Source organism: Tetranychus urticae, chromosome 3 (genome assembly GCF_039701765.1).
Source record: "Tetranychus urticae isolate SD_2017Ah chromosome 3, NJAU_TeUrti_SD_1.0, whole genome shotgun sequence".
Classification (NCBI taxonomy): domain Eukaryota; kingdom Metazoa; phylum Arthropoda; class Arachnida; order Trombidiformes; family Tetranychidae; genus Tetranychus; species Tetranychus urticae.
The window spans coordinates 16,002,863-16,029,350 of NC_142960.1; the positions used below are offsets into that span (position 1 = coordinate 16,002,863).

The 26,488-nt window shown below is 31.9% G+C and overlaps 4 protein-coding genes and 2 long non-coding RNA genes across 9 annotated transcripts; 3 read left to right on the forward strand and 3 right to left on the reverse strand.

Moving 5' to 3' along the window:
* Positions 1-228: 228 nt before the first annotated feature.
* On the forward strand, positions 229-3,502 carry LOC107364268 (laminin subunit beta-2-like). The gene is made up of 2 exons (XM_015931601.3): positions 229-519; positions 1,022-3,502. The coding sequence occupies exons 1-2, from the start codon at positions 417-419 to the stop codon at positions 2,968-2,970; spliced, it is 2,052 nt and encodes a 683-aa protein (XP_015787087.1). The 5' UTR covers positions 229-416; the 3' UTR covers positions 2,971-3,502.
* On the reverse strand, positions 3,492-4,618 carry Unc50 (Unc50 RNA binding protein). The gene is made up of 2 exons (XM_015931602.3): positions 3,989-4,618; positions 3,492-3,832 (listed from the first exon to the last, which is right to left on the reverse strand). The coding sequence occupies exons 1-2, from the start codon at positions 4,533-4,535 to the stop codon at positions 3,594-3,596; spliced, it is 786 nt and encodes a 261-aa protein (XP_015787088.1). The 5' UTR covers positions 4,536-4,618; the 3' UTR covers positions 3,492-3,593.
* A 523-nt stretch (positions 4,619-5,141) lies between these two features.
* Positions 5,142-25,765, reverse strand: LOC107364155 (ATP-binding cassette sub-family C member 9). 4 transcript variants are annotated; one of them, XM_015931477.3, is made up of 16 exons: positions 25,577-25,765; positions 23,896-24,885; positions 15,734-15,892; positions 11,128-11,412; positions 10,586-10,729; positions 10,376-10,519; positions 10,174-10,308; positions 9,937-10,099; positions 9,507-9,805; positions 7,176-9,149; positions 6,801-7,051; positions 6,626-6,728; positions 6,301-6,538; positions 6,097-6,218; positions 5,833-6,020; positions 5,142-5,713 (listed from the first exon to the last, which is right to left on the reverse strand). In XM_015931477.3, the coding sequence occupies exons 2-16, from the start codon at positions 24,772-24,774 to the stop codon at positions 5,287-5,289; spliced, it is 5,511 nt and encodes a 1,836-aa protein (XP_015786963.1). In that variant the 5' UTR covers positions 24,775-24,885; positions 25,577-25,765; the 3' UTR covers positions 5,142-5,286. The 4 variants fall into 4 exon arrangements, with proteins under 4 accessions (XP_015786963.1, XP_015786964.1, XP_089125087.1 ...); XM_015931478.3 differs by lacking the exon at positions 25,577-25,765 and adding an exon at positions 25,291-25,396; XM_089268961.1 differs by lacking the exon at positions 25,577-25,765 and having other exon boundaries at positions 23,896-25,410.
* Positions 11,848-13,072, reverse strand: LOC112539049 (uncharacterized). Its single transcript, XR_003082607.2, has 2 exons — positions 12,910-13,072; positions 11,848-12,655 (listed from the first exon to the last, which is right to left on the reverse strand). It is a non-coding gene; the product is annotated as an uncharacterized LOC112539049 (long non-coding RNA).
* On the forward strand, positions 13,220-14,887 carry LOC107364156 (uncharacterized). The gene is made up of 2 exons (XM_015931480.3): positions 13,220-13,724; positions 14,193-14,887. Exons 1-2 carry the CDS (start codon positions 13,453-13,455, stop codon positions 14,431-14,433), a joined length of 513 nt encoding a protein of 170 aa, XP_015786966.1. The 5' UTR covers positions 13,220-13,452; the 3' UTR covers positions 14,434-14,887.
* On the forward strand, positions 18,548-20,725 carry LOC107364159 (uncharacterized). Its single transcript, XR_001569082.3, has 3 exons — positions 18,548-18,912; positions 19,183-19,472; positions 20,172-20,725. It is a non-coding gene; the product is annotated as an uncharacterized LOC107364159 (long non-coding RNA).
* Positions 25,766-26,488: the final 723 nt, after the last annotated feature.

Genomic DNA, 26,488 nt, shown 5'->3' on the forward strand with positions numbered 1-26,488 from the left:
TGCTCATTTCAAATTCATCCACCACATTATCGCTGTTTGATGCAGATTATAAGAACCAGAGAGAATAGTTTCCAATCAAAATCCATTTTGTCAAATTCAAAGCAAACCCCAACCAGAAAACGAGACAATCAGCATTAGAACAAGTTCATTTGTATCCAAAACAAAAAGAGAAACCATTTTTACCCAATTTGGTCAATAGTTTCATTCAATACACCTACGTACCTTAAACAAGTTGAGGCCAGAAATGAAACTCGTTTTGAGAAATCCGTTTGGCTCCTCTTCTGATTGAACTGTGAAAGCTTCAATGTGAATTCAATGAAACAATGGAAAATGTGTTGATTTAAATTGAAAGTTCAACCCTTGTTTTATCTTAATTTGTATTTTTGATTCTATTAATCTGCTTAATTTGTGTGAAAATGCTAATTAATCCATTTATTTTGTTACAAATTGTTGCAATTATTTTCCAATCTGTGTTTTTTAATCAAGTGTCGCTGTTACAAGCAGATTTAGATGAACAAGGTAAGTGTTTCTTTTTTTCAAAACAAGCAACTTTAACAATCTAATTCTTTCCTCTGGTTAAAACAAGTGTAATCAAGTGATTTAGTTTTGATTTTGCTAACCAATTTGAATGATTTTTGAACGTAAAATAACAATTTACATTGAATGTCATTGAAATGTAACCAAAGATCTTTTGAGCTACTGGAGTCTAAAGTCGATTAACATTGCATGTTATGTTTCAACTTCACTAAAATAATAAACTCTCAATGCCACTTAAATTGTTAGTTTGGTCGTTCATTCATTGAGATTGAGATTCCCTTTTGATATTGAGTTAATTCATGATTTTGAACGAAATTCTGTGTCTTATCGATAATAATGATTTTTCCTTTGCTCAGTTCACCATTCTATCATTCAAATTATCTAAAGTCAAATGATTAATATTTCTTGTTCTGATTGCTAAAACAAAAATAGTAATAACTTTTATCAATTAAAATGAATCATTATTTATCATTTTAACTTTCAGCATGTGATTGTGATCCTAGTGGATCCGCAACTATGCAGTGCAATAAATTCGATGGCTCATGTGTTTGCTTAAAGGGAATATCTGGTAAAAAATGTGATCAATGTGCTCGAGGTTACCTTGGATTGGCTCCTCGGTGTGAATCATGTGGTGAATGTTTCGAGAATTGGGACACAACAATACAGCAACTTAGAGATGAAACCTTAAGACTAATTGAACGAGCTCGTAAGATCAAACAAACGGGAGCACCAGGGGCTTATGGAAAGTCTTTTATTACAATTGAAAATAAATTACTGGATGCAGAAATATTAATTTCAGGATCAAATGTTACGGACGCTGATATTGGAAATGTAAACAAAACGATTCAAGAGTTACAACGAGAGGTTGATTTTTTGAACCAAAAAATATCTGCAGCTGAAAGAGATACTGATCAAACTGTTCAACGTACTGGTCAAGCCAATTTACGCCTTGACGAGTTGAAATTGTTGGCTCGTGGTTTGGAAGCTCAAAATGCTGAGTTACGTGAAAATACAACTAAACTCAAAGCAGATGATGTTAGGAGTGCATTGAACCTGACAGAAGACGCTTACAGGCGAAGTTTAGCAGCTGAAAAAAAGGTTGAAGATGCTATACCTAACATCTATAAGTCTAGAAAGCTTAGATATGGAACAGAAAAATTAATCTCATCCACAAATTTCGATCATGAAAAATCAATGGAAAACAATCGAGGATCGCTGAGTGCGATTTCGGCAAAAATTAAACATTTAGAAGACAATATTCCAGATATCAACAAATTGGTTTGTGGCGGTCGATCTACCGTTGATAAATGTGATTATACTTGTGGAGGAGCCGGTTGCTCAAAATGTGGTGATATTTCTTGTGACGCTGCAACTACAAAAGCTCAATCAGCACTCAACTATGGCCAGGACGCTGAGAAAATTTTGAAAGAACTGCGTGAAAAGGGAGAAGACGAGGTGAGGAATACTGAAGAAGCTCGCCGTCGTAGTGAGGAAGCTTTACGTGAAGCTCAAAGAGCATATGATAGAGCTATTGCTGCCAGAAACAATTCAGAGGCAATGAGCAAAGAGATTCAAGATTTATTTAATCTTATTGATGAATTCATGACTGCCCAATCAGCGACTCCAGCTGAGATACGAACAGTTGCTGAAAACTGCCTGAAAATTCAAATATCATTAACTCCGGAACAAATTCTTGATCTTGCCAATAAAATCAACGTAACTCTCAAAAATGTGAAAAACATTGAGAAAATTTTAGATGAAACTGAAGCTGATTTGCGTAGAGCACAAACACTCGAATCAGAGGCAAACTTCACCAAGAATCGTGCAGATGAAATATTAGGAATGGCCAGAGAGGTATTGAATGCTTTAGCTGTTGCTCAAGAAGCTCAAAATGAAGCAGCGAATTCAATCAAAAATGCTAATGAACAATTTAATCGAGCTCAAATAGATCTTGATTCCATTTCATCTGAGACTGAAAGTATTGCTCGACAATCAGAACAAGCTAAGATTAAGATCGAAGAACTACGAAAGAGATTGGAAGGACTTCGAATAAGCTTTACGAAAAATACTTACTCAGTAACTCAAGCATCCAAGGAAGCTGATATTGCTACAGATATGGCTAAAGCTGCAGAAGCAGAAGTTGGTGGCTTGGAAGCTAAGTTTGAAGAAGCTAAACGAAAACTGGCTCAAAAAGAAGCAGATTCTGGCTTACAGAAGAAACAATCAGAGTCAATCAGATCAAGAGCTGAAAAATTAGCTAAAGATGCTAGTGAAAAACTTCGACTCTTACAAAACATAAAAGACAATTACACCAATAACGAAGAAGATTTGACCAAATATGCTGATGGAATTGAGCAAATGAACAAAGATATGTTGAATTATCTACTCATCATTGAAGCTAGATCAGCATTCCATAAAAATTGCCAAACTTAGTTAATCGATAAAAATAAAGAGTCTTAAATCTTTAATTCCTTTTAAACCAATTATTGTAAAAAATAACAATATTTCATATCATATTTGCCGCTGATTAATGTCACTATAGCAACCCAAAATCCCAAATGCAACTTGAGTTTAGTTGAATGAAAAAAGGTTGTAAACAAATGATATTTAACCTTTTACAAAATAGATTATTGTCGTTTTTAAAACATTTGTGATCAACTTAAATCAAAAATGAAATTGACAAAAGGGCTGTTGATTCGAAACTATTCTCTCTGGTTCTTATAATCTGCTTGAAACAGCGATAATGTGGTGGATGAATTTGAAATAAGCAAGAATGCTAATTGAAAATATTGGCGATGGTTTGAGGAGAGACAACCAGAAAAATGATAAACAAAGCATGATAAAAGTCACAGCTACAGTCAAAGTTTTGGTTAAATTAAGCGATAATAAATCCGATCATCAATCACCCTTTACTTGGAGTTTTCTAACAAAAAAATTCGTAACTATTAAAACGATTGAATACTGCTGACTTGGTCATATTTATTTATAGTTTCGAGAATGGGTTCACAATTTAATAAATACAATTAGAAAAGGAAATTGATTGAAAATATAAAATATCAATAAACTCTGTATTTGTAAAAATCCATGATTATCCTACAGATATTTATATCAGCAACAAGGGTCAAGATGTAGAAGAAAAATAAAGGAACAAGTGGGTATAAAATGAATTGAGTTCGGTGCAGATTTGGTAGCGAGCTATAGCCAAGGAAAGTTATGTATACATAATAGATTGCTGAAATATACCAAAGTGTATTACCAAATAAACGAGCAAAAAACCAATCACTATTTATGAGTACTGTAATAGAGAAAGAAAATAAGTCAGTTAATTGAATGTAATTTTAAAATAAGCTTGATAGTAACATTGAATTCATTCGATAATATTAATGCGCCTAAGAAAATTTGCGGATGAATCAAATTATACTAGGACGAGTTAGTTTATTTAAATATTCACCATTGAAGAAAAATAGCTGGAATACATGGATGATGATCAGAGGCGGAAAGAATGCGTTTAAATGAACGTCAAAAGCATATCCCCATTCAACGTCTTCTTTCGGTAAAGTTGGTTTTCTTAAATATTTGTTGGCAATAAACCAAAATAAAGTGGCCACAATTAAACCAATGGTAATACAATCAATAAAAACGACCCAGAATAAGAATTTGATGAAAGCAATAAATGGTAACCTGAGGACTAGGCTTAAGCCAGTGGCACTTATGATAAACCAAAATGACAAAAGAACCACAAAAGCAGGGTCATCACGGCTGTATCGATTTTTAGTTTGCTTCCTGTAATATACAGATCGATATACTTTTGATGGTGCTACAAATAAGTAAATCATTTGCCAGAAAGCAAATTCAAAGTCCATATGATTGATCCGAGTTAACCGTGTTAAAAATTTTTGACACTTTTTAAGAGCACTCATGGTAGCTGGTTCCCATTTGAAACGAGCTTTAACTTTACCAGGAACTGGACTAGGTAATAAAGATTCACGAGAAGTCATATTAATAGATATTAAACTCAATTTTCAATAATAATTAAAATTGCTTAAGACCGAGATTTTAGGTGACATCACTAGTAAATAGAGAATCAAATTTATAAACACAATCCAGTCAGCTTGATGATCAAGCCTTCATGCAACTTGTCATTCGAGGGATGGATAACTAATTACGAATAGTAACCTGTGCTTGTTGATAGTGAATTGTAGCCGTAAATTATTGATATACATATAATTGAATAATAGAGATTATTAAAAGCCATTATTCATTCGAAACTAGCTGATAACACATCGAGCCCAAATTTAGTTGATTATTTCAAGAACTTGGAAACTGTGCTAACCTTGGTTGATTCAAGTGCATCTATTACATGTATGATTAAGAATCAAAGTGATAGTATTTATAATACGAAAGTGAGTTATCATCTCGTGAGTTTATATTTTTCTGTATAAATTAAATCTGTTTTCAATTCTTAGATGACATTGATTAAAATTAATGAATAGAATTATAGAAACATTAATAATTAATGTTGATTTTTTGAATGATTTTTATCAGAATTCAAATTTCGACACACGGGAACAGTTTTATAATTAATAATTTACAGTGTTAATATATAATTTGAAGTAATATACTTTAATTGACCAAACTTTAATCTCAATCCTTGTGATTAAATATAAATTATATAAAAAAGTTACATGTACAAAGCGATTGAATATATTTCGAGTATATCATTTATCTTGAATTGGCCCAAAAACAATCTCAACTTCCTTTTTCACTCTCAAGAAGAGATCTGAAAATACCATTTTCTTTAGTCAGTAATTTCTTTGGAAAACCTTCTTCAACAATTTTACCCGAATCCAGGACAATTATCCTATCATAATCAAGAAGTGAATTAAGTCGGTGGGCAATTGAAATAACAGTTCGGTTTGATTTACGAATGTAGTCCACAATAGCAGACTCTTTTTGTACATCTAGGGAAGATGTGGCTTCATCCATTATTAGTATTGGACTCTTTTTGAGTATTGCTCGGGCAAAACACAGCAATTGTCGTTGACCTGAGCTCAAATTTGATCCCTCATCACTTATAACCTCGTCTAACGAGTCCACAATCGATCGACAATCTGTTTCCTCTAAAACTCTCCAAATTTCATCATCAGAGTATTCTTGAAATGGATCCAGATTTTCTCTAGAGAAAGATTATAAATTGAAAATTGGTTAATCAAAGTAAATGATATATCAAACTACAAATTGTAAATCAAAATGAAGTTCAAATGATTTGATGTTCGATTTTGAGTTCAAGTTTACCTGAATGTTCCTGAAAATATAATTGGCTCTTGAGGAACTAATGCGATATTTTTCCTCAGAACATCAGAAGGTATCTTCTTTATATTCTTATTATCAACCAATATTTGACCATCGCGGACATCAACCATCTTAAGTAATCCCATAATTATGGACGACTTTCCAGATCCACTTCGACCACAAATACCAACCTATTGGAATATTGAAAAATTAAATCATTTAAAAATTCTTGCTCTTTATCAAAATTTCAAAGCTTATTAATCTTACCTTTTCTCCGGATTTGATTGACAAATGGAAATTATTCAAAATTGAATCAGCGTTTGCTTCATAGCCAAGCTCAATTCCTTTGAAAACAACTGAACCTTTTGATGGCCAATTTTTAGGTAATTCTGTTTGTACCGAAATCGATTTAAAAATAAGAAAGTTGTTATCATGATGAAAACAAACGAGTTAAGGCTTTATATAACATACCTTCAAAAGTTTCTGATGAATCTTCGGGCTCCAATTGACTATATTGGTCAACTCTTTCAACAGCACACATGTGCATTTCAAGACTTGCTAAATTACGGACAACCCAATTAAGGTAGATTGGTATCAATAAAGTGTAACTTATTGACATTCCAACAAATGAAGTGCTTATATCCCCATAAATTGCGGCGATTAACGATGTTATAGTTGCACAAGCTAAAATTATTCCTCCCAGGTAATCCTAAAATTGGATTGATTAGAAATTAAATTAATTATTTTAATTCATCTGATTTTACTTATCAATTATTGATACAATTAGGAAACTTACAAGAGCAATACCGAGCCAACAATTGGCGCAGTTGACCATCAGGAAAGCTAAGTTATTGGTATTGATATATTCACATAATGCTTCACTAAATGAAGTTTCTTGCCTGTGGTAAATAAAAATGAGACATGGTTATGGTTTAGTCAAGGATTTTAAAATAATGTTGATTGAAATGTACCTGAAAGCTCGAATAGTTGAAAGTCCGGTCAAAGTTTGACTAAAATGTGAGAAAATTGGCGAATTACTGATACTTTGAATGCGTTGAAGCTCAATTGAAGTTGCACGGAAAAATTTTTGCAATAAATAGTAAATTATGATGATTATAATGGCAGCTATAATGAATGGTGGAGTAACAATTATGTTCACAATAATTGCTGAGAAACAAAGGAGCATAAAACGAAGCAAACGAGGTAAAGTTGATGTAATTTCCTGTGATTAAATATTGAAATCAAATATTTTGATTAGTTATGAGAATAAATTTTTGAAAAAAAGCATTAATGTTTGACTCTTAATGGCTACATGATGAACATTGGATGTCAGATTCAAGTGTTACCTTATCAATAGTGGAGATATCAGCCGAGAAACGACTAAGAATCCTGCCAATAGGAGTTGTGTCGAAAAATCTGATTGGACATTTAACTATTGAATTGATCATTCGAGAATGTAAGACTCGAACAGCTCGTAATGAGGCAAATTGAAGCATCAGGTTAGCAATTAGTGAAATTAAAATTGTTAATCCTGATAAAATACAATAACCGCCAATATAATAAACTAGAGTATGGCTTGTTTTAACATTCACCAAGTCAGGATCAGGGTTAGTAAGGTTATCATTATATTTGACTTGTTTAGTTAGGACTGAAGAGGCTTTCTCAGTTGAATTAGCAACTCCAACATTAGATTCTGTCCAATCGGTCAACCAGAAATCAGTTGCTACTTTGATTACTTGGGAAAAAACCAGAAATAGTAAAATGGTTATCGCTAAATAAGGAGAACAAGCTTTAATGTATAACCAATAAACTTTGATTGAAACTGATCCAGTTTCTTTCTCTTCATCACCAATTAACCCTTCAGAAGGTGATGAGCTAATCATTCCCTCAGATCGACCCATTAATTCAGATTTATTTCGCCCATTAACCATAAGCAATAAATCACCTTCATCAGCATCAGCTGATAATTTTCTCGTTGTCCCAATAATTCGACTAGCATCATCTTCCTCTTTGATGGTACGATCGGAAATTTTAGATACTAAACGTCTCAAACCAGGGCGGAATATGCCACTCGGTGTTGCTGATTCATTTCCACCGATAAAATGGCCACTGGCATTTGAAGAAACTCGTGAATGTGCTGATTCACTTGAAATGAGTCGTAGCAAGTTTCCTGGTCGAGGTCGTCTACCAAAATCACTATTAGCCCCGGTTGTACCAGGATTACCATAAACACAGAAATCGTCTTTCGATGAAGCCGAGTTTGTTGGAGTAGATCGACAAGGGCCTTCAATATCGGTATAATCATCACAAGGCAATGGGCACGAAGGGTCATGGCTGACTTGACGTAAATAAATTCCAGATCTTCTTTTAGAATGCCCTTCAATGGTTGAAACTGTTCGAACCAGGCAACGTTTAGTCACTAATCGGCAAAGCTTTTGTCTCTCTTTTGCTGTTGAACCTTCATCAGAAATAAAAGCACGATTTTTTTCCTGAGCTAAGTCGTTATCCCTCAATTGAATGTAAAATTGACAATTAGAAGAAACTAAACCGCTAAAATCATCATCAAAATCAATTCGTCCTCGATCCATAACTATAATTTTAGAAGCAACTTTAAGATGATCTAAATCGTGGCTTGTCATTATAACAGTTTTACCACGACCTAAGAGATAATCGACAATGGCTGAAGTGAATATTGTGTGAGATACTTTAGGATCCAGTGCTGATAGAGGGTCATCTAGTATTAAAGTTGAAGGATCACAATAGATGGCTCGAGCAAGAGCAACTCGCTGCCTTTGACCACCAGATAAATTGATTCCTCTCTCACCAATCTCTGTATCATCCTTATTGGGTAACAATTCAATGTCTCCTTGAAGACAGGTAATCTCTTTAACCTTTGAATAAAGTTCAGGATCATACGGTAAGCCAAAGGTAATGTTATCACGAAGGGAAACATTGTAAAGCCAAGGTGTTTGCGGCAAGAATCCTATTCGGCTGTTGCCTGAACACCAAGTTACCGTACCATCAATCTTGATCATTTCGTTCATTAAGGCTGAAAGGAGGGAAGTTTTTCCACCTCCAACAGGCCCAGTAACAATTGTCAATTTTGATTTAGGAATTGTAACATTAATATTTCTCAGGTTATCCGTTTCTTGTTTGTTACTCCAAGCAAAATGGCCATTTCTAATTTTAACAGCCGTTTCTCCATCACAGTCCGTACTAGTAGCATTGATGTTGTTATTAGATGTTTCATTTAAAGACTGGTTTGCTGGTTGATAATTGGTATCAATTAATACATTTCCATTGGGATAACTTGATTTTTTCTGTGTTGAAAGAAACAAAGTAAATAATAAATAAATCGTGTAATATATATTTCTAAAAATTATGCTTATAAATAATAATAAAAATAAATTGTGGTAATGACGGAGAGGCCATTATTATCATTTATTTCAAATAAATGGTCTATTCTTTTGATATTATTGGTTAACCCGTAAATTTAAGGAAATAAGATCGGCTGTTTTCAGAGTTATTTAATTTGGCTGCCAATAATTGCGCTAATCAATTAATATAACAAATTTGCTGTCTTAAGAAATGTCTAATTGTTTGAAAATGGTCATTTATGAGGAGAGGATTTAAGGGGTGAAAGGTGATTGACAGTTCAAAAATTGTTTACAACTTACATTGGCATTACCATCTTCCGATTCATCATCTTTAATACAATCACAATCATCTTGCCTCCAGGGTACATTACAATCAATTTCAGGTTGAGATAGAAATCTTGAAAGCCGTCGACTGCTGGTTAATGAGCTGATTATGATGGGCACAACAACAGGTATTATGTAAAGAGGAACTGTAAGTTGATTAAATAACGCTAATCCAGTGAAAACCTTTGCCGGTTGTAAGGGTTCACCCTCAATGTACGGGTATAACACAAAGGTAACCAATGTTAGGATAACCGATGAAGCTTGGGTTAATATAGCTACAGTTGAAAGAGTAAAAAAGAGACAAAATATTAGCAAAAATTAAATTACATTTAAATATATGAATAATTTACACTTAATCTATTAAATATAAGGAAATATTAAGAGTCAAGATTGGTATGAAACTTACTTATATAAGCAACAAGAATAGCGTCTCTTTTTTGGTAATTTAACTCTTGATTCCTGATATTTTCCACTTTCCGACAAAACAGTATTTCCCAATTAAGCAATTTAAGCAGTTTGATTCCAGTTAACAGTTCGTTTGTCTTTTTCAATCGTTGATCTGAAATATCCTGTATTAGAGTAACAAAATGTTATAAGTTATATTAAACGAAAATTGATTTCAAAAAAATTTCTCAATGTTTACCATTGTTTCTTTACGAATTGCACTTAATCGTTTACCAAGATAGTATTGAATGGGCGCTAAAATATAAATAGCCGCAGCTCCAATGATTGAACTGACACCAAGTTGAAAGTATAGTAAAGTCATCAAAACGATAATCTAACAAGAAAAACCATAAATTAATTTTGATGGATCCAAATGCAGAATCAGGATAATTTATACTAACTTTTAATGGTATGGCCCAAACATAATGACCCATTGAAAAAAGCATCATCATATCATGAGTATCAGACGACATATGATTGGAAATACCACCGAAATCGAGTCCCATGGAAGGGGCCATTCGAAGTGTTTTCTTATAAATTAAACTCTACGAAAATTTAGATGAAAAACAATGATTATTATGAATTACACTCCAAAATTTAACAAGATTTACCTGTAGTGCACTTTTAAGCTGTAAGCTTTGAAGAACGGCTAAATGGTTGAAGGAATTGGAAAAATTGCTTTGCAAAAAGGTTGAACATAAAACGAGAAAAGCAATGAGGAATCCATTGTGAATGAATGTTGAAGTCTCGATAACCTAAGAAATATTGAAATAATGAATAGACAATTTAGATTAATTTCAATTTAAATACAAATTGTTGGTCATGTTTGAATTTTTCAGTAATTTCTGACGGTTTAAAATATAAATTTGGTTAAGGGTTTAAGGATGCCTCTTTAAATTATCATGTTTTGTGTGCATTATTGGTAAACGGAAATTATTACAATTAATGTGTTAATCAAAATTTTCAAGGTTAATAGTGATAACTGCTAATTTCCCAAGGAATCTAAAATTAATTTCAATTGTTGATGGGAATAATTTTCAAGTTAATCACAAGTTAAGGCTTGAACCGTCAAGAAATACTTGAAACAAATGAAAATATTGTATAACTTGTTAGTTTGACTGAAGTAACGATCCAAAGATAAACTGTTTATTACCTGTAAATCTGTTTGCAATAAATTGGCGGTTCCGTTGAGAGTTGAATTTTTGGTTGAATTCTTAACCGCATCAACATAATTAAGAATGTATTGAATTGAAATTGGACCAAAAAGGGCAAACAGATCAGCTGAGATACGTAGTATGGCTCCAACAGCTAAACTATATTTAAAGGTTTTCCAGTAACACTTCCACAATGAAATGGGTTTATCTTGATTAATTGATTTACAACTTTCTTGTTCAAAAAATTTATTGAACTTTTCAAATTGACTTTCAGTTCTTTGTTCCTGTTTAAATGAATCAACATAATTAAATCAGTAAATTGATTGAGATATAATGCATTATTTGGTAAAAAACATCAACAGTCAAATTTGAAAGGAAAAAGTCAGTTTAGTGCAAATGAATCGATATTCGGAATTTGATCAAGCTTGTTAAACTTGATTCAATAAGATTCATTTGGATTGAATAACCATTATGAATCATTGGCAGTGCAATGGTTAACTCTTGAGTCTTTTTAAAGTAGCAAATATTTTGAATGGAAACAATCCAAGTGGCGACTTTGATTGTATGATTGACAATTGTGTAAATAGTGAAATGGAGACAAATTGAAACAATTATCATTAAATTGTATCGGATAAAAAGAGGTTAATATGAACAAAAAAGATACTGAAAGGGGATTTACTTGGTGCAATTGAATGATGAGTTGATTGCTTTTTCAAATAAAACTGATGTAAACTGATTTATTTCATCAGCTTATTAAACTAACAGATTTCAATTGGAAGCTATCTGTTCAACAAATAATTGAAGTAGTACAGGCAAACATGAGAGAGTAAAAAAGAGAAGCCCGAAAATGATCAAAGTTGATTTGGTTGATTAACACAGAGCTGATGGACACATTTTTTTCTTGAAAAAAGGGTTGAAAAACTGGTTGAGAAAAGTCAAGAGTTTAGTTTAAAAGCTTATCATGATATAATTGAGATAAATTTTGACGTATATTTATAGCCATTCATAGCCCAATGTCCATGTGAAGTTGGCGGTCAATGTTCAGGCTAAGATGAACAGTTCGTTGACTGTCTAAGGAAACCCAAATATATATAAATTATCAATCAAAATGTGATAAGTTGTAAAAAAGGTTAAACCTTTAAAATCACATTGCTTTTCATCACCAGTTTACAAGACTACATCAGTATCTGTATCAACATATCTTGTTATCTTGATTGTGAAGGTTTCCAAACTCAACATCAATTTGTGTCTTTTAAAACCATGACAAAACACGAGTAAATAATGGCAATCAAAAGCTCAATTGTAATGGTTGAATATTTTTTTCATATGAATCAGCTTAAATTGAGCACATTTCAAGAGCCAAAGTTATCAAAAGGTGCTCTGCTATATAAACTCGCTTCTTTTGTGTGTTTCAAGTCTCACAAATCAGAGTTGATCCATCAATAAAAGCCATCATTCATGATCATCCCTCCACCATCAAGTGTTTTACAAGTTCAATTTGTTGTCAGCTGAAATCATCATGATTAACTAGGGAAAAAATAGAGAAAGACAATTTTTAGACCAAATCCGTCTGTTTCTTTATCAAAAACAATATCAATGTAAAGGAAAGAAATGGTAATCAGCAACCTTTAAATGGTTACAATCAATGAGGTAAAATCAATTTTATCCGAGATCAACACAAAATTGAATGGCATTTTGGTAAACACCAGTTTCTCAGTAAAAATGAAAATGCTGAAAGGGCTGAGAAACTATCATTAAAAGGATTCTCAAGAAATTCTCACCGCTAATTAATATTCAACTTTGAAATGGTAAAATGATTGATCAGGAAATTACAATTTTGTTGAAACTCTACAATCAGCTAATTTTCACACAAATAGTTAACATACCTTTTTGGCAAGGTAAAGGTCTAAAGAAGGAAATGTAGCCTTTTAATGTGATCATCATTTTCATCTTTGTCTTTTCTCCTCCCAATAATCATTTTACTTGGTTGATTAATTAAGTTGAATTTTAATCACAAAAAGACATAATTGCTGAATAAACTAATCACAAGTATCCAATAATCATTAACAAAGGTGTTTCATAAACAGTTACTACGCCGTTAGGGTCACAACCAAGCAAATGGTTAACTATTAGCAACAGTTTATCCTTTGTTAATCAATTACCATTTATCATCATTTGAATCAACTTTCACTTGATTTGCCCTTTTCTTTGCCCTCTTTGGATCTTGGTTATCTTTTGATTGTTGTCAGCCCTTTTCTTTCATCAATCATTGTTTCAGTTAGTCTGTAAATCTGTGTGTTAAATCTTCAACTACCTCATAAATCATGATCTGGCGTTATATCTTTCTTATTGGACTTTACTGGTCAATTGTTGATTATGTTTCAAGTGCTGCTCTTTCAGAGCCAATGATGGTCAATGGTGAAAACATTGAAGAAACATCATCACCCGTTGCAACTGATTGGAAAAGGATCGCCGATTGTTTTAAACGTAAACTTGGACCCAAATCAGACCGTGAAACTGAAGTTCGTTGTGCTGGCCGTGAAATGGTTGCCGTCTTTGCTACAATGCGTTCAACTTCGTGTAAAAATTGTCATCTGTAAGTAAAACAAGTAAACATTAATACAACAAATATATCAACAAATAGTTGTCATAATTACCTGATAGCGAAAAATGGTAAAACTTTTACCTCTCATCTTAAAGATACAAAACAAACAAACATTCACTTAAAGACATGTTCTGATATTGTAATTATTATTATAATGACTATTATAATGATTATTGCTGATTACTATCGACACTGACCTAGAAAATGAATTTTAAAGAGCAATAAAGAGCAATGATACAGAGTAATATTATAATCACATTAACGAAAAGGAAAATTATTGATTAGTTAAATGTTGCTACTAATAGTAAAGGTTGTTTAAATTGGTAGCATCATCATCTTATCATAATGATCAACTTTTTATGTGAAAAGATCAAGATCAATCTTGAAGATGATGTCGTTATGATGCAAATATTAATAATACTTTGATTGGTTTGGTCTTCTTGCTTTTTAACCCTACAGGTACTTTCACTGTTTGGCTAATTACAATGCTATTTACAATTGCGGTCAAGCCGCTCGAGCTTTGAATGCAGTTGAAGCAGTTGGTGCTTGTCATGATTTTGATGAAGAAAGAGATGAATTTGAAGCTAGTAAACATGGACGAAGTGGTGGTGATTGTGCTGCCAGATATCTTTGCTCAGCCAACTGTAATTACAATCCAGCTAGTGCAACTTGTTCACGGGTTAATTGTCGCACACGATGAGAAATCGGTGGATAAAGATGGTGAAAGCTGGTCATGATGATGGTGGTCATCAGGCTGGAGGTGGTGAGACGGCAATAGTAACCAAAACATAAAAATAAAAAGCAAAAAAAAAGCTCTTTTCTCCTATTTCTTTACACATTTTTAATTTTCTTCTTCCACTGGAAACAAAATCAGCATGGGAAAGGTGTAAAACATTTGACTTGTCCAACCAAAATGTCCAATGTAAATATCAATCTACCTCTTGTTTAACCAATTAACACACCTTTACTACAATAATAATCAACTAATCAACCAAAAAGAGAGAAAAATGAAACATTTGAATTTTTTTTGGTCGCTCATCTAACTTATTTCTCTGTTTGTATCAATGGAAACACACATTTTTATCGTGAATAAAAAATGATGATCAATGATTATCAATGGTTATCAATTCAATATTGATTTACCAATGGTTTAACCAATCTTTGTTAATCTTGATTCAATTCGTTTTTCTGTATTCGATTGAGAAGACAATTTAGAATGAAGATTGTAAGATTGTTGCATCAACTTGAATTGAATACTTGATTGATTATGATCACTGTGTCAATGCTAATTTCATGATAGTTTTAACTTTAGCAAAACATAAATCAAAGTGTAGTTGGATAAACTTAGGATTCATTTAGAGGTCAGTGGCAAAAAGATATATTCATTCAACTGATTTGATTTAACCTTTATTTTGAATGAAGATAAATTTCATGGTTATCTATCTACCTATCATCAGGAAGGTGAGTAATCTATTTACATAGGTGAAGAGAGGAAGGAATGAAGAAAAAGAAACGTCAAAAAGAGCAAGTAAATCACCAGAGATAACAAGATTAAAGAAATGATTGGAATCAACGGGATAGATCTGGAAACCTGATCTTTCTCATTATTTTAAAGTTCAAACCAAATATCTAAGTTCTTATCCTTGTCAAATGTAACATGCTTGTCAACAACCTGAAGCTCATGGAGAAGAAGAAAAAAACAAGAAAAGATTAGAAACCAAACAAGTTACAGATACATGTATTTCCTTTCATTCAAATCACATTTTCACATGGTGACTTTTCGTCATCTGTTAACCCAACACTGGTAATCTCGATTAAGCTATTAATCTCGATTACAGCAGGTAGCGATCCTGGTTTGATGAAAAGATTAAAGACGAGATTCAACCAAAAGGTTGGGTCAAAAGGTTTAACCAAAGATTTAACCAGAAAATTTCACGATTGACCTTTCATTTGACTGTTGCATTAGTTGAGTTTTTTGTTGAAAATTGGGTTTAACATACTTTAGGTAATGAACCCAGATCTTCGAGTTGAATGGGTCTTGAATAGCCTAAACGAAGGATCTCGCAAAACCATGAGAACGTTGCCTTGGATAATATCGATGAATATGGATGAAGGTATTTACAATCGCTTGGTGGCTTCAAGTCTCCATCAAATCGTTCCTGTTGAAAGAAATAAAGAGTTAATTAAGATAAATTAGTATAAATAGAAATTTGATCAGAATATTGAAGTTGAATAATGACAAATAAATGTTCATGTATGATAATATTGTTAGTAAAAATAATCATCAGGCAACAGCCAAACCTTGCTTCTTGCTTTGTCTTCAATGGTGTTGATTAAGATGGCAAGTTAATTAATTGCTATTATTCTTGTTCACTTTGGTGACCCTATTCTGTTCCATGTATTCAATAATGGATTGGGAATGACATTAATAATGATTGTTTAACAACATTATTCACTCCTAACCAAGTAAATTGATTACAATCGTAATCATTAACTTTTCCATTTTTTCATTTGCTATTTTGGATCATTTTCATTTTTCATTTTCCTCATTCATATTAAACAAACTCATCTTAATAATGAGCATCAAAAATTTCAGGTATAGCTGAAGATAACGGGTTAAATCTAATTTTGTTTCATTCAAAATTGATTAGTTAATTGTGCACCAGTTCAATCAATTTGCCTTTGTTTTGTTTGTTTTGTTGACAAACAAAAGGTTAATCTTCAAGAGTAAATTGTTAATCATTGTCCACCAATTTATGGGTCAACATATATTGATTGCTATGTTATTAATAATGATTTGATGATAACAGGGGAGTGCCTATGATCAATGTAACCATTTAACGATGGGCTCAATTAAATTTAATCAAGGTATCAACCTGCAATTGGACAAGTAAAGATCATTAATGAAGATCAACTATTAATTGTTAATTATCTTAGATAACAATCTGGTTAGTTGATTGTTGTCTCACTTTGTTTAGTCTGGTTACTGAATAATTCCGTTTCACTACTGATAGATTAATCATTAATACTAGGATTTACTTTGATTTACTGAACGTCATTCCAAGATAATAGTTAACCAGATATTATAACCCGTCTTTAGCAAGTTAATCAATCGTCTGATTATAACAAATTTTGCGGTAATTTTCCAGTTAAAATACAAAACAAAACAAAAGGCCACAATCGGTTAATGAAATTTTTATCCATTAGTAGTAAAATAAACGTTATTTTCACAGCCAATCACGTCCTGAATTGGAACATCAGGTTTATGATTGAACAAGAAAATTATAATATTATTCACTGAAATCATCATAAAAATTCAGTTAAACAAATATATTATCCTTGGTAGTCGTTGGTAAGGTTATTATCAATAAGACGAAAAAGTTGCTTGTCTTTGTAAAAAGCGATCGCAAATAACTTTTCAAGTGATTTACAGACATCCATCAAGATTAAATGCGGAAACTTAACCAGACAAATTGATTCCAATCGATGATTTTAAAGAACATGATTTTGAGAAATAAATGTTTAATTTTGGAAGCATAAATGTACTGTGAAAAGAAGCTTGAAAGGAGAACTGTAACCCTTTTGGAAAGATTGATCAAAATATAACTCGAATTATGTTGACCTTGATCAATTGCCGCATCTGTAGATGTTTATTTTTGATAATAATTTTATGGCTGTTGATGATGGTGTCAATGGTTCAGATTCAAATTCAACTGCTGTTAATTGAGATAGAAAGTGAAGGAAGAGTTGAGAGAGTTTTTTGGTTATGTTAATGCTTGTTGCTGCTTACTACTGCTAATGATGATATTTGATGTTATCAAAGCCATAAAGGTGGTGATGATTGCGATGAGAAAGATTTGTAATTGTTGGGCTTTTTTTTGTATTTCAATGTCATAACTGTTCTTCTTGAACAGTAAGCCTCAGGTATTTATAATAAAATATCTCTTAGTAATCGTTAAATATAACATGAATGAAAATGAAGATGAAACTAAAGATGAGATCGAAGCTGGTATTGAAGATGAAGATACATAAAGATGTTTAAAAAAGGTTGGTAATAGAAGGGAAAAAGTAATGTCTGTTTTTATGACGATCAAGATGCACAGATGAATTGGTCATGAAGAGTGAAACAAAAAAGATCTTAAATTAAGATTAATGGACTGATTGAAAGATGAGGCGTAAAGGGTTAATTTTCATTACAATTAACCGGGTTTTCTTTTTGGCAACAGGTAAATGCACAACACAAAATACACAATAATTATTGAAATAATAAATCATTAACAGACAGCAAAGGGAATCGTGAAATAAAGATGAAATCATAGAAAGAGAAGGGCAAAGAAAATGAAAAATTTAGATACAATCATATCATTTGAAGTTTACTGAACAAAATGGCGAACCTTTCAGGGTTAAAACATTAGCTTGACCTCAACAATTTAAATAATATAAATATCACTGTTGTTGTTGGCACATCATTAGCACTTGCTAATTAATTGTTTATTTAGTTTTGGTATTTGGTTTCTTCAAAATGTATTAGGAACAACAAAACAGATAAGAGAATGTAAAGAGAATTGAGAAAAATTGTTTAAAATTGAAATGATAAAGAGTTGAAAAACAAAAGATAACAGACAGAGATAACAGAAAATGTTAAGAGACAAAAAACCGTTGAAAGTGGAAAAATAATGCGAACTCTTACTCACACCTTTAACAACTCTTTTTTCCCTCTCTTTTTAAACAGTGTTACCCACTCTGTATCAGGTCAATTGAATTCAAGATATAATCAAATGGTCATGATTATCAAGGTTTGTTTAACATGATTCCCTACTTAATTGTAAACATTTAACACCAATAGTTTTAACTGATTAACTTCTCAAATTGTGTCTCATTTGTTTTATCAATTAGTTTCCAATTCTTGGCCTTTTCTTGGTGTGTTCCCTCCAATGTTAGCTCATATCAAAATGGAGATCGGTCAAAGCGTGTTTTTTCAGCATCGTTCAATCTTTCAGCTTTACTGCTAAATCTCGTCATTCTCATCTCTGGTTTAATCAACAATTTTTTTACTATCAACTTGTGACTCATGATTTGTTTCATCGATTAACTGGAAATTTGAATTTTAATCTGACCCAAAGGGTTTTATTTTTTGGCCCCATTTACTCTTCTACATCTATTAAAATATCAGTAAAAGGTTTGTATGTTTGTTACATTTGGTGTTATTATTTTTAGTAATTGTTTTAATTAATTCATGCAATCACATACAAATACATATTAATGCATGGGGCAACCTTTGTTTTAATTTAAATATCATCAGCTCATCATGTTTTCATTCAAAACTAATGATCTGATGCTATTAAATCATGCCATTTCTCGCGCTTTAACAGTTTCCTAATTTTAATTTTCACTACTAATTAAGCATTCAATTTTTTTTATTAATAACAATTAATGCTTCTTTTTTCAGCTTATAACTCTCACTTTGTGTTTCATGGAAAACTGTCAACAGGAGATAATCGAGTTGGTGAACATAATCGGAAATTTGCACGGTCAGAGGACGCACATAATCTTGAAAAGGCTAATCAAATTTTGCGTGAATTTGTTTAAAGCCGAGATGTCATCGCCCCATAAATTGTTTTGACTCTTTCTGTCGAGATGGTAAAAGATGATAGTTCAGGCTATGACGTAGATAGCTATATGGATAGTTTCGCTGAATGCTTTTCTCCCTGAAATTTTAACTTTCGGATAGATAAAAAGGTATTAAAATGTAAAAGTGAAGTTTTTAACTTCTCTTTCAAAAATTACATGTACATAGACGTGATCGGGCTGTGAAAGTGCGTAACACTCATAGGATGTAAGGAAAGTTACGAGTATGTGCGTTATCATGATAAATACTAGCAAACTTGAGCCACCACTTAGCATCAGAAAAATGGAATTCCTGCAACTTGGTTCATCATCAAATGAGAAGTCCAAAAAGTCACGCTGCAGGTGATTTATTGAAAGCAATTGTTGAACTTCCAATGCCATATTTTCATCCGATACATGGGACATGATAAATCTCTTAGCATGAGACAAAAATTGAGAATGAGAAGTTTTTGGGTAAACAATTACATGTAATGCTTGGTGCTTTTGTTGATGGTGATGATAATATTAATATTTGATGTTATCAAAGGTGACAATTATTGCAATTAGAAAGATACGTAATTTTTGAGCGGCTCTTAATTTCAATGTTTTAACTGCGTTAATGGAGATGCACAGTTGAATTGATTATGAAGAGAGAAGATGAAACAAAATGCTTTTAAATTAAATCATGTTTAAATTATAAACTAATGATCTGATGTTATAAAATCATGCTATTTCTCGCTTTTAAACAATTACAATCAATTTTCAATCCATTAAATATGCAGAGTATTTAATTATGACTTATTTTTTTTCTTTTATTAATAATGCATTCAGTTTCTGATAATGATCAAGCCAGCAAGGAGTGGAATTAGACTTTTACCATCAAAGAATGGTAAAAGTTATCCGGTTAATCATGAGAGTGACTTCCATGTGATTACTTTCAATAACAGAAATGTTTCACCAACAATTCAATAATCTTCACAGTGTGGTCTTCCTACCCTGGACAGCCAAGATAAATCAACCATGAAAATGGTGTATGATTAGTTGATTGATGGATCACCAGAAAACCCGTCAAGGTTAATGATGCCATTTTGCTTGAAGCAACAATAAGATGAACTACAGTGATAACCCTTCCACCATCAACCGTTATAATTGTCACAACTGTATCTTTCTACTTTAAATAGTCAAAACTTATTGATGTGAATTGATTCGCAATGTAACTTAAGATCGTCTACCAAAATACTGAGTACATTTGTGTCACATCAATTCAAGTGGACACTGATTATTGGATTAATTTTAAGAGACACTTTTTTTTATTCATTAACTCTCAAGCCAGTTCAGATATAATTTGTTTCAAAAATGGCAATTAAAACTTTCTCTTGATCATATTTAAACTCTTCAATTATATTTAACCGATTGAGATGCTGTTTGGTCAGTTAGTCGCAAATCAAACTCTCAATATTTTGGTAATAAAGAAAGGTAAGCTTTATCCAATTATTAATTAACAATCTACTCACATCTAATTATAGTCAAATTGTTGACTCATTTTAACATGTACATGATACAATCTTATCTCCATCCATTTTAATTCATTAGCTAATCTAATCACATAAATTTGATTTTATTTTGACAGGTTCAATTGCAAGGAAACTGTTTTCCTCACATGGGAGTCATCAATGTCGTTGATCGTCTAAAGGTTAATTCATTGGAAAATTTTGATAAAACAGGAATCAAGATTAATCCATCTTTTCATCACATGAATTTTCAGAGTAAATGAAATACTGGAATCACAAGAAAGGCTTGTAAGTAATATTTAGCCAATCAATCAGCTAACAGTTGGTAAAAAGCTGATTGATTGTATCTTACAATCAACTCAATTTTTACACAATAGCCTCTCATAGACATAAGATAATGAAACTCTAATTTGGAGGTCAGTTTTGGAATTTTCGGCAAATTGTTTTATGCAAATTATTCAAATTTACCTTGAAAATTTAAATGAAGTTATACTGATTAGCCATTCACAAGCTCTTATTAAATAAGTGATTATTTTTGAGCCTCAAATAGTTAATTGTCAGTTAAGCATCTGTTTCAATGCTTGTTATCCTTTTATTAGTTCATCAAAACAAAACTCAACAAGTATCATTAATAATCTTGTAAGATGGATAAACAATCATTGCATCACCTTTAATAATATTTATTCAATATCAACTGTTTCTCGAATATTATTCAGATAGAATGTTCAACAACGGATAATTTGCTGATGATAATTTGACAAGTTGTATCAACATCATTTAGTAGGCCAATAAAATAGACAGTTTATGACAGGTTGTAATTAAACTTGTCTCATTCTCTTAATTATTAATCCATTTTTTTGTTTCTCCTCTCAATCTCTATACTTAGTGATGATGGATAAAATTTAAACAAACCTGCAAGGTAAATAGACACGTTTGGAAAGCCTCTCTGCTTAAATATGGATATCGAAGTGAAATTCAAAATTAGCCAGTAATCGGTTTTTTTGGTAAGGCATAATATTAATCACTATTATAATTATTATTGCATTTTATTGAAATCATTATAATTGATTTTTTTAATATTTCTCATCTTTTCACCAGCAAAGTTAAATGGATTTCGGACAATCTCCCATCTTGCCTTCTCGTCAATCAACAACCCAAAGTATGCCAGTTTGCCAAGGAAATGTTTCAGTTTTTCTTGATCAACACTGAAATCGGGAAATTGAGATTTATTAAGAGAAAAGGAGATTCTCAACAAAAATAGTTATCAACCAACCAACATACCTGTCCACAGCTCTTAAAACACGATCCATTTCTGATGCTCATTTCTTCTTCTTCTCTTCTCTCTCTCTCCATCATCATCCGCCTCATTTCCTGCTGATGAGGATAAAGATGAACTAACAAGGGATAAGATAGATGAAGATAATGGGATGCGTGTTAATCGTCATGACTAAGTGAGGCCTGAGAGGACCTGCATATCCGTGTCAACCTTATTGTCGCATGCTACCTTGTAGCGATGCTCTGTCGTCTCTTATCTTATTAGATTATTTTGATTCTTATATTATGATAAATCATCGTCTGTTACATGTTTATCATATTTTTTAATCATCACCCGACAATTTGCTTTTTAAAAAAGCAAAATGCATTGTTTAACGCAAAACATTTTTCATAAGAAAGTTCAATTATGCATATGATACATGATACATAATATTATGATCCTATTCATTTAAACAATGAACAAATCATAATTTATTATCTGTATCACCAATTTTGCTACTTTGAATTGGTTTTGCGTTTCATTTGAAAGGCTTACAAAAAGTACATTCATAAGGAATTAACTTTTTTATCAGATTTTAAATATCCAATAGGTTCAGATTAACCTGTTAACTAATTAAATTTTATAGTTTTGATGAAACAGCAAGACTCGGATGAAATCCCCAATCAGATTGGGATCAATTTAGATAATGGAAAAGTGTGAAATGTATTTTTTGCTTCTCAACCATTGACCAAGTACACGATATCCCATGATGATATATCTCATGAAAAGGTTGTTTTCAAAGAGTTGAAAACACATTGATTGACATATTTACATTCAAAGTGTTAGCTAACCTGAACTTAATTAATCCATGATAATCTTGGATGATTCAATCACAAAAAGTATTGATTAATTTGGATTATTAAGTTTATTTTTTTAAATCATTTCAACTTGAACAGATTCATTTATTAATATCAACAATATACTATCTCAAGGAATCAAATTTCAGTCGATAGATGATTGTATATAAAAAGTTACACTCAATACAAGTTTATTAATGAACTGTTAGTAAGAAGATAACCTTTTCCAGTTTTTTCAGTTACAAAACTGTGATTGTTTTGATTAGTCCAATTGATTAAATTCAGGGGAATATTTCAATGTGATTGAAGAAGTTTCACGGCAAACTGAGACATCTATTCATTCAAGAAATCTGGTTTACTGTAATGAAATTTGCAACAAAAAATGATATTACACTATCTTGATGCAAATCTTGATTGAAATCACTTCTAACCTAATCCGATCAACCTAAAACAACTAATTATCAGAAGATTGAAAATGCTGTACAATTAATATTTTTGGCTTGTTCCTGATTAATCAAGTTATTAATTTCATCTTTTTGCAACTTTTACAATTTAATTTAAGAATGAAAGTTAATTTGTATTGTAGTTGAATGTATTTTTATCTACAAAGCTGCGAAACAAAGTTCATTCTGATTGAAAGTAAAAGTTTGCTTTATTTCATTATTTATCCTGAAAGTTAATCAGGATAACTGAATTAGGGTTGCTATAGAAATAGCAGTAATTTGTATCATTATTGAAGTATTAATAATACTATTTGAATATATCTAAAATCATCTCTATGAATAAACTCCTCAAAGTAAACACTTGGTTTGAAGGTTTTATTTTACTCAGATGATAAAAAACACTTTCAGTGTCAACAAATTGTCACATAACACACATTATCATCATGATAATTTTATTATTCTCAATTAATAGTAATCTTGTTAACCTACCTTTGTCATGAGAATGGCTGAAAGTTTAGCACAAAGAACCCAAGTCGTAATAATCATGGAAGCAAGTGTTAATTGTAACCTGATGTGGGTCCAAATGGACAGTCCCATGTTTAACAGTAATCCCAATTGGCAAGCTAAATTGATTATGGTGATGGTCCAGTACGAGACAACGATGATTAAGAAGGTAACCCGATAAAGGCTGTTACCATAACCAGGTTTTAACAGCAATAGGCCAAGTTGGGGAAACACAATAAAATAGTTGACCAACAAGGTGATCATTGTTGAAACAAGTGTGATAAATCGACCATTGAAATGGTCACTGACATGGTTCCAAGGAGATTGAAGGAGCTCAATGATGGAAAGAGAAACAATGAAAAGTAACATTAAAGTGAAGATGTCAAGTAATACTTTAGGGGTCATTTGGTTCCAAAAGCTAATCAAATGGGATCGTCCATTGTCAACAGAACAATCAATGTCTTCACTGATGGCATCATTGACACCTAAATCTGTAATGTGGCTTTGTGAGATACTTCGCACTTGAGAAGAGGGTAAAACGTGAACCGATTGGGTGACATTTTGATGGTTTGAGTGATTATTGGAATGATTATGGTGCTGTTTATGAAGATTTTCAGTTGACTTTCGTGATTTACCATTTTTAGCTCGGACACAGTAACAGGAAAGGTAAAATTGAATGGACACTAAGATAAATATGACGTTAAATGAGCTTGTCAACCAATTGCTCTGACAGTAATAAATTAAGAACCAACCAGGAATGGTCGAGTTATTGTACGTGAAAGACGTTTGCTGGATCAAAGAGGATTCCTGTTGGAAGCTATGACTCCAAGGAAACCATGAGATTGGACAGTTGAGTTGGGACATTTTTTTTAATTATTTGAAAAAGTATCCAGTTGATGATTGCATCGGTAAAAAAATCAATATTAACAACTATTATGAGGCAAAATGATGGAGGATGATGAAGCTTTGGCGTTGCTGATGGTTAAACAAACAAGAAACAAAATTAGACAAACTGTTGATGAGGTTAACCAGATAGTTGCTGGTTTATTTGGTATTTGCAATGTAGCAAATCTGGATTACAAATTACTACAATCATTGAAATAACACTAATTATGAATTGGTAATCCTAATCATCATAATTATCATGATCTCTCCCTCTTCGGTTCTCTGTCAACTTGAACTTCAAGAACAAGGATGGAAAAAGAAAAAAAACCGAAGAAAAGGTTGTTAGCAAGAAGAAGAAGAAGAAGAGAAAAATGATTGAATAAAAAGTAAAAGCAGATCAACTGATTGAAACACACACAGACTGAAAGTAAAAAAGTACAAAGGCTCTGCTTGAGGCCTGATTATGATGATTATTATGTATATTAAGATAATTACAATAAACTGAATGAGATGATTAACTGGAAAGGTAAAGGTTAGGTTGAATTGAATAAGATGAAATCAGATAAATACGCAAAAACGTCTAACATGAAGAAACAGAAATTAAATAGAGTAGAGTGAGTAATGTTGAGTCTTAAGACAAAAAAGTAAACTTGCTCTCTCCTCTCTCTCTCTCATCATCATGATGTTGTGGTGAAACGTAAGAACGATGCTCTCTCATCATCATCATCATCATCATCATCTCTCTTCTTCTCCCTTGAACCAAACATATTGACGGACTTACCTTCAATTGGAGTGTATTAAGTTGTCCAACACATAGATTCACATTAGAACCGGTTGTTTAACCAATCGTGCCTTTATTCACATCTCCTTATGATAATATTGTCTCTGATCTTTCAATTTAACAACATGGGTTTTCTGAACAATTTAAACAACTTTACTCTTTCACTAATTCCTACAATTCATCTCGTCATCTTACAGTTAATGGTGTTATTACTAGCTATTAACACCATTTAAACAATTTCCTTGTGTTTTTATCAAGTTGATGTCGCTTTTGTTAGCTTTATTATCTGCTTTGAATGATCATCGAAAGAATTCCTTTTAATCAATTTCCTTCTCCAATCGAATCAGATTCCGTGTATATTTTTTCACACTTTCCCCTGCATAATTAATCTTTATTAAGGGTTACTCCAAGAGTTACAATTTAAATGCACTATCAGGCTGACCATTGAATTATTTCACTGCAAATGGATCTAAATTATTATCATGTGAATAAAAAACAGAGTCAAAAAGATTTGCAAATTGCTTATTAACCTCAATCAAGTTGGAAGCATGTTTCAATGATTGATAATTGAGTGAATTAACTATTTACCAAATTAATTTTGTAAAGGTTGAACAGAGTTAAGCCTCAACAATTAACTGAAAAGTAAAACGAAAAGCTGATAACCTTGGATTCATTTTTGCATTCAAGTTAATCAACAAATTAACCAGTTTTTACACCAAAAAACAATGTTTTTTCTGGTAAAAGTGTGAAAAATGTTCGTTTTTGATGATTGAGTATTGCTTTCAATTAAAGAAGATTCTGTTTTAAAACTCAAAACAACAACAAAATTATTACTTGAGCCATATAACGAGGCTCCCATTAATTTAAATAGTAATTAAAGTGTCTCAACAATTTAGCTCTTGTTATATCTGC